At 52.1% G+C, this 7,080-nt stretch overlaps 1 protein-coding gene across 1 annotated transcript in view; it reads left to right on the forward strand.

The window, feature by feature from the left end:
* LMCD1 (LIM and cysteine-rich domains 1) overlaps nucleotides 1–7,080 on the forward strand; it is a gene marked incomplete at its 3' end in the record, with an annotated part of 19,958 nt that overhangs the window by 442 nt on the left and 12,436 nt on the right. The window contains exon 2 of the mRNA XM_010139459.1: nucleotides 6,218–6,306. Within this exon, the coding sequence (XP_010137761.1) occupies nucleotides 6,218–6,306 (89 nt within the window). The remainder of the gene's footprint in view (nucleotides 1–6,217; nucleotides 6,307–7,080) is intronic.

Genomic DNA, 7,080 nt, shown 5'->3' on the forward strand with positions numbered 1-7,080 from the left:
GCTCTTGGAGAATGAGGTATTTCAGCGGTTCTGTCTCTGCTCTCCTGTGCACTGAGGTCTGGCAGCTCCACGGAAGCAGTTCTTGCAGGCATCAGTGCCTTTTCCTTGTCTTTATGTTGCTAAAATAAGAGGCAACAAACTTCTTACTCTGCCAGGCTTAATACCAGTAAGTGCCTCCAGTGTTCCGGGTGATACCAGCTCCTTCACTGGTGACTCAGATCCTGCAGAGACTCCTGCAGAGATGGAAGGCAGTTGTTGGTACGTGGTGGTTTTTTCCTGTGAGTGTGGCAGTCTGGGTAACTGCTTGCTCAGGATCTGGCAGGGAAACACATTGCTTTCGGGTCATGACTACAATAGATGTGTTCTGTGTATGAAAACGAGAGGAAAATACATCCAAACAATCCTTTGTGTTTGCAGCCACTCAAGTAGCAAGTGTGTGTATTGATGAATGTGCTTCTGAGAGCAGGCGCTTGCCCTCGCGTGGGTTTATGCTGCTTGCGGACACAACCAAGGAGCCCCTTTAAACTCCAGGAAAGTTTGCCCAGCTCTGGGTCTCCCACTCAAGGTCAGCCTTCAGCTGCTCCAGGATATCTTCTGGACAGGCTTTTTCTGTGCCGGTATGGGGAGTTGACTCCCAGGCACACCTGGAACAGGACTTCACTGGACTTCAAGTATGGCTTGGTCATCAGCAGGAGGGGAAAAGGTCACCACAACACCCAATATGTCAAACCATGGTGTTTGAGGAGTGGCAGTTCTGCTGCTGTGGCTCTTCTGTGTCCTTAGGGCAAGGTAGAAACTGAAGCCTACATCCCCAGGAGCACCTCTAGAGCTAATGGTTTTCATACTTCAGTTGGTCCAAATGCTGTAGCTTTGCATGCAGACTCCCGTCCCATGTCCGGGGTGAGGGACTCTTGCATGGGCTGGGTGCAGAGTAGAGCTGACATGTCAGACTGATGCCATCAGACCTTGCCTCTGGTTGATAAGCAGAAGCAGCAAACATCTTCCCTAATAAATGGCAGAGTTGTGAGACCAGACATGGCTCTTGCATGTGAGACTTGTGAGTATCTGATCCAGAAGAGAGGCTGAGCCACAGCAAACCCAGGCTGACCTTCCTGTCCCCCAGCTGTGACACAGGTATTTCATCCCACCCAGGGCTTGTCTGTGTTCCTTCAGTATCTCACTCAGTTGTCATCCTAATGTGCATTTGGGATGAGTCGTGTGGGGTGGCAGCACTGGCTGTTGTGCCCTCCCAAGCAGAAGTCTGGGTCAGTGCTGGCATTTGCTGGTACCCACAGTGAGCTGAGCTTGAGTCATCTGCTTCTCCAGTTTCTGCCAGCACTTGTCAAATGAGCAGTTGCTCCTCTTGTGCTGCAGCAACCCTTGCCCCAGGCCATGCTCACTGCTGGGTTCTGAGGAACAACTCCACAAAACAGCTTCTTGCAAGTTCTCGGCTCTCCAATACTGTCTTTTGGGGGTAGTTTCTTCCTGGAGCTTTGGGAGGCAATCTCATAATGTATGTGCCCCAGGCTTGGTCTCCACGGTAGCACTGTTGCTGCTGCCCTATGGATTTACAGAGGTCACTGGGCAAAGCACCAGGTGAGGTACTTCAAAGGAAGCTTTGGATACAGCCAGGGCAGTGCCTGGTTCAGCCCAGTGTCTTCATGGGGCTTGGGGGACCACTTTGGGTGACCAGCCCCAGCTCCTGGGGCAGCTGATGGGCTTGCTGTTCTCTGCTGGGGAGACTTGTGCCACCATGTCCCTGGGCATGAAGAGCTCTTTCTGGCCAGTAGCTGATGTTACATGCTGCTGGTACTTTGAGGAGGGAGTTCTGAAGTCCCAAGATCTGGTCAAACAGGCTGCCAGGCACGTTGCCCTTCCTGGAGGAGAGGCAACTGCATGTGTGCTGAGAAGGGATGGTTGGGTGCAACACATGGTCACATGTAATAAAACAACTATGGCAAACCTGCCCTGCTGGACCCGCAATAGGAGGGAAAATGCAACCAAAGAGGCTTTTTGTTTGTACTGAGTCTGGCTTTGTTCCTGCTTTTAACTCAGACGCAGCCCCTTGGATGTGTTAATAGTTTGCTGTTGGGCTTGGCTGGGTTTCCTCCCGCAGCCCGTGTAAATACTGCTCAGCTTTAGCTGGTGGTGCTGTACTTTTCCAGAGCTTGCAGCGTCCCCCTTGCTGTAATTGATACCTCTTCGGTAGGCATAAACTCTTACACCCTCCAGTTGTTGAAATCCTCGAGGAAGTTCGAGTTCCCTCCCTGTTATTCTGCATGCTTAGCTCTATTGCAGTCAAATAATGGCGATGAACTAGCTGCTATCCATCCATATCCCCGAACTGCTCAACGATTGTGCTGAGCAAACATGTCCCACCCATGTGGATATTGTATGACTTCTCCCATTCTCTTTGTTCAAGAGCCTTTCTCGAAGTCAGAGCTGTTAATCCCCCAAACCCACTGCAGCTGGAGGAACCCCACCCAAGGCGTTCACGCCGACCCTTCACTTCAGCTCGTCTGCCCTGGCCAGGATTTATCGGGGTAGGGTATCAAATACCGAGGCTGTGTGAGGGCCTTCCAGAGGCTGCACAGAAGGGTTTGTATTGAACTTGCCGTGGGCGCTGGGGAGCGGGAGGAGGGGTGAAACGAGGACCTCGGCTCTGAAGGGCTGTTGTGAACTTGTTGTAACTTTTTGGAAACCAGCTTTTCCTCTTCCCTCCCTAAAAAGGAGGAGAAAACATACTTGAGGTAGTTACGTGTCTCCATCGCTGTTTTTAGTCTCCAAATAAGGTGTTGTGCAATAAGTGCTTTCAGGATCCAGAAACCTCTGCAGAAGCAGGAGGGCTGTGCTTCACTGGTCCCTTCTGGAGCTGCAGCACCAGTCCCAAAAGCCCTTTCAGAGGCTGGAGAGCAGCGGGTGACTCATGCAGCAGTGCTGGGGAGGAGTAACGCTCTCATGGGTTACCCTTCAGCCTGCTCAAGGACCTGCTCTCTGCTGGCATCAAGCACAGCAAGTTGGAGCAAGCAGAGTTCTGCCTCCAGTCCCATCACTGGCTGTGAACCTAAGCCTGCAGGAGGGTCTATGTTTGGGGAAGCTTTGTGTCTTCAGGGGTCTTGGATTAACCACTTTGGCCAAACTTGCCCAAATTCTGAACCTTATTTCAGGTCCAAGTTCCTCTGAGGATGCAGCTCCAGGTTAACCTGCCAGCAGGGCTCATGACCTTGGCAGGTCACTGCCCCTCAGCAGAGGCATGGTGGCCAGTGCTGCTGCTCACCAAAGGGGTGTCCTCTTCTGGCTGCAGCTGCCTGTGTTCTCTTGTACGTGCCTGATGAGATACGGATCTCCTCACTGCAGTTCTCATCCCTTTGTTAGTGACTGATCTAGCAGCTGGAGCTGGCTCCGCTTCCCTGTTTCCACCTTGTTTGTCATTTAACCAGGTCTGTGCTCTGGTCTCATGACATGTAGCGGGCCTCTCCTGGAGGTCAAAATTATTTTACCAAGTCTGATTTGACCCTGTGCCTTGTCTCCTCTTGGTGGAGGTACTAGATCTCTGGTTGTGAGGAGAACAGAAAGGAAGTCTTCCAAGAAGTGGAAGCTTCAAGTCATGTGGCTGTGAAACCAGCGTTTTCTCGATGTACCTTTGAGGACAGTCCCCTCACACCAAACTCAGTGATCAGACTAGTTTTGGTAGCCCCTTTGGCAAAAGGTTGTTGGCCAAAGTGTGCTCTGCTGGACAGAGGGAGGTGATACACTCAAACTTTCTGGAGTCTCAGCTGAGTTGTGAATGGAGTGGGCTGGTGGGGCAGGACTCTGACATGCTCATGACTCCCAACCAGGGGTCCATCTTGCCACACCTACCTTGGAAGGTCAGGACTCCTTTCCAAAGGAGTCCTTGAACTCTAAACCAAGATGGAGCCACGTTTGGGGTTTTGTCCTTGTCACCTGTCAGTGTAGGTTCTCTATGTTCCAGCCACTGTGCAGACGTACCACATCTAGGATGGCCCTGCCTTTGGCCAGTGGAACAGTGAGCTGTGGTACTGCTGGCGTATGGCTGAGATTGTTCAGAGATGTTTTTGTGGGTAGAATGGCCTCAATTTCCTACCATTTCACTACCTAAGAATTTCCTCTGCGCTGACTGGCTTTCTCCCTTCTAACAGCAAAAAAGCCAGAACAGAAACCTTAATGCGTTGTGTATCTAGTCATGGTGAGCAGAACTTGCTTTTCTTCCAAACAGTTTGTTGACTTAGGCTTTTTTTAAAAGGCATTACAAATGTCTTCAAACTCTTTATCTTAGCCTTCAGTAGCTCCTTGTTTCGCACTGCCGTTCCCAAATGGGCTTGGGCATAGGTGCACTCTAAGACGGGCAGCATTTGGTTTACATTATCTTTCTGGCTTGGGGGTTTTTGCAGTGTCTCATGTCTGTTTTCGTAAAGAAATCTTCTTTTATGAATATTTGAGGAGCTGGAGCAGAGCTGTGAAGAGAAGCTCCATATCTGGGCAGGAAGTCCTGCTGACCAGGCAGCCTGAAAAACAGGCAGTGATGCCTGTTATGTTTGGCCCCTGCACAGAGGTGGAAACGAGTGGCTCAAACCTCCCTCCGCTGCTGAGGGAGCGAGGAATAATGCTGCCCTCCAAACCAAGACACGTCTGTACTTGCAGTTGTCGTGAGGAGATGCTGCCCGGAAGGCTCTGAGCTCAGAGGGGATGGTGATGCAGTGGTTGATGCCCCTCATGTGGAGGGGTCTCAGGTCTGTTTGCCCAGCCTGCTCCTGGTGCCCTGGCGAGGTCTGCTCGTGCCACAGGGATGTCCCCAAGATCACCTGGGCTGCCCTGCCAGCAGTGGTGGGACGAGCTGCCACCACAGCACCTTCCCCTCCTGCTGCAGACCCACATCTCTAAGGGCAGGGAAACCAGAGCCACCTCAGGAGCCCTGTGTTGCCTTGAAGAGCCTCTCAATTCTCACATCGTTTTCCTGTAGCTCCAGACTTACAGCTAGCTGGAGTGGTGAGGAGTGGTGAGTCACGCCACCGACACCTGCAAACAAAGAGTTTCCAAGGAGATCTGGAGCTTCTGCTTGCAAAGACCTGTGATCTGGTCCTGGCTAGAGCAATGCACGAAGGGGAGGGCTAGTGATTAGGTCTTCTGTGCATGTCTGACGCTGTATGTGGCCAAAGATCAGGGCTAGGACTTGTTTAGTCTTGTCACGAGGAAATGGATGCTCGGCTGTTGTATAATCCAAAGGCCAGGATCACCCGTCGGTGCCAAAGGGTTGGTCCAAGTGAAACAATAACGGCCGCTGCAGGTAAGAGCTGAGACTTTGCGGTGTTAAATGTGATCCGTGTTACTGTGTTTGGCTCAGTCGGTGTGTTACTGTTGTGGCACCCCAGTGGCTGCTCAAAAGCAGCGGGCAGGTGCAGCCTCCCTGGCTGCAGCTGGCCCAGTACATCTTACAGGGGTGGCCCATGCCGAGGAGTGCCCCGTGGGTCAGAAGCTCTTGTCAGACCCATCCACCCATCTGTGAGCTGGTTCAGCCAGTGTCAGTGTGGACACCACGCATTTGTGGGCTTCAGGATGCGTGTCCTGTCCTTGGCAGTGGACAGTCATGCCCGAGCCATCGTGTGGCAGCATTTGGAGCTGAGTTGGTGTCTCAAACAGATCCAGCGGACTGGATCCAGCAGATGCTCCAGCTGAGTGGGGTGATGGGTGGTGCTAGCCTGCTGCGGAGAGCAGGACTTCTGAACACAAGGGTGCTCTGGAGATAACTTTGGGGCATCTGGTCTGAGTGAAGAGAAGTTAACTTTGATTAAACTTGGACCTGGCGTGGAAATTGCAGGAGACTGATGTGTTGTGACGCTTCGTGAGCGGGCAGTGTGTCAGGTTCCTGCAGAGGTGCATGGCCACCCCGGGGTTTAATCTGTGGCTGTGCAGAGTCAGGTCTGCTGGCATGGAGCAAAGCTCCTGTGATGCTGCCATTGCTTCTGCTGGTTGTTGTGTTCTGGGGCTGGGACTGTCCTGTCCCTTTTTATGGAGAATGACACAAGCTTTTCACAAGCTTCTGGAAAAACAACCAGGCTGAGAGTAATTCAGTGACCTGTGGCGTTAAGACGTGGCCGAAGAATCAGGGTCTGAAGGACTAACCACAGTATTCATACCCTAGTCTCAGATAATCCTTGAGGGTGAAGCCTTTCCAACCCGGTGCCCTGTTCTTTTCCAGATGTCGGTGAGCCAGCCGCAGTCGGGAAGAGGTGTGCCTTGTTTACGCTGCAGAGGGACGTGCGCAGGCTTCGAGCCACATTCCTGGAGGTAACATCTTGGCCTTGATGGGCCCTGCCCTGCCACTATCCCTGTGGTCCTGTTGGTGTTCAGACTCTGGTTTTGAGTGTGAAGAACTGCAGAGCACTCGGGAGGTGTTGGGAGGTGTGGAGGGCGCAGTGTCTGGCTGGGACAAGTGCTGAGAAGGTGCTAGTGCTCCCTGCTCTCCATCCCCTTCCCTCAGTGGTTCTGCTCTTTTGTTTTTCGAGCTAAAATCTCATCCACAAGCATTTAGATCAAGCACCCTGGGAAGTGAGGCTCTCTCTCCTAGGTTGGGTGCAGTTTTTAAGCTCTGAAACACTAAACTTCAGGTAAACACTGCTTTAGGTAAATAGCCTCCTGTATCAGTAGCCACCAGGACTGGGTGGTGGGCTCTGGGCAGGGGCAGTGGGCTGCTGCCCTGCCCCGTCTGCTTGCCAACTGGAGAAACAAAAGGGAGTTTGATGTGGAAAGGAGTGTCCAAATGTCATTGATTAAAGAAGAGTTGGTGCTCTCAGAGGCTGTCTCGCAAAGCACTGGACTCTGGAGAGCCCCTGTTTGTGGTGAGCCGTGCAGCCGGGTCCCCACAGCAGTGGCAGGAGCTGGCAGACTGCAGGTGCTGCGCAGGCAGTGGCGTGAGATTGTGTCCTGCAGCTTTTGGTTCCCAGTTTCAGTCCCTCAGCTGTGTGGAAATCCAAACTGCAAAACACTCATTTGGTTCAATCAATACTTTTAAAAACTTAATTAACTCAATTAAAGACTGGTTTGAATTGTACTTGTTCCAGG

Source organism: Buceros rhinoceros, unplaced genomic scaffold (genome assembly GCF_000710305.1).
Source record: "Buceros rhinoceros silvestris isolate BGI_N320 unplaced genomic scaffold, ASM71030v1 scaffold26927, whole genome shotgun sequence".
NCBI lineage: Eukaryota > Metazoa > Chordata > Aves > Bucerotiformes > Bucerotidae > Buceros > Buceros rhinoceros.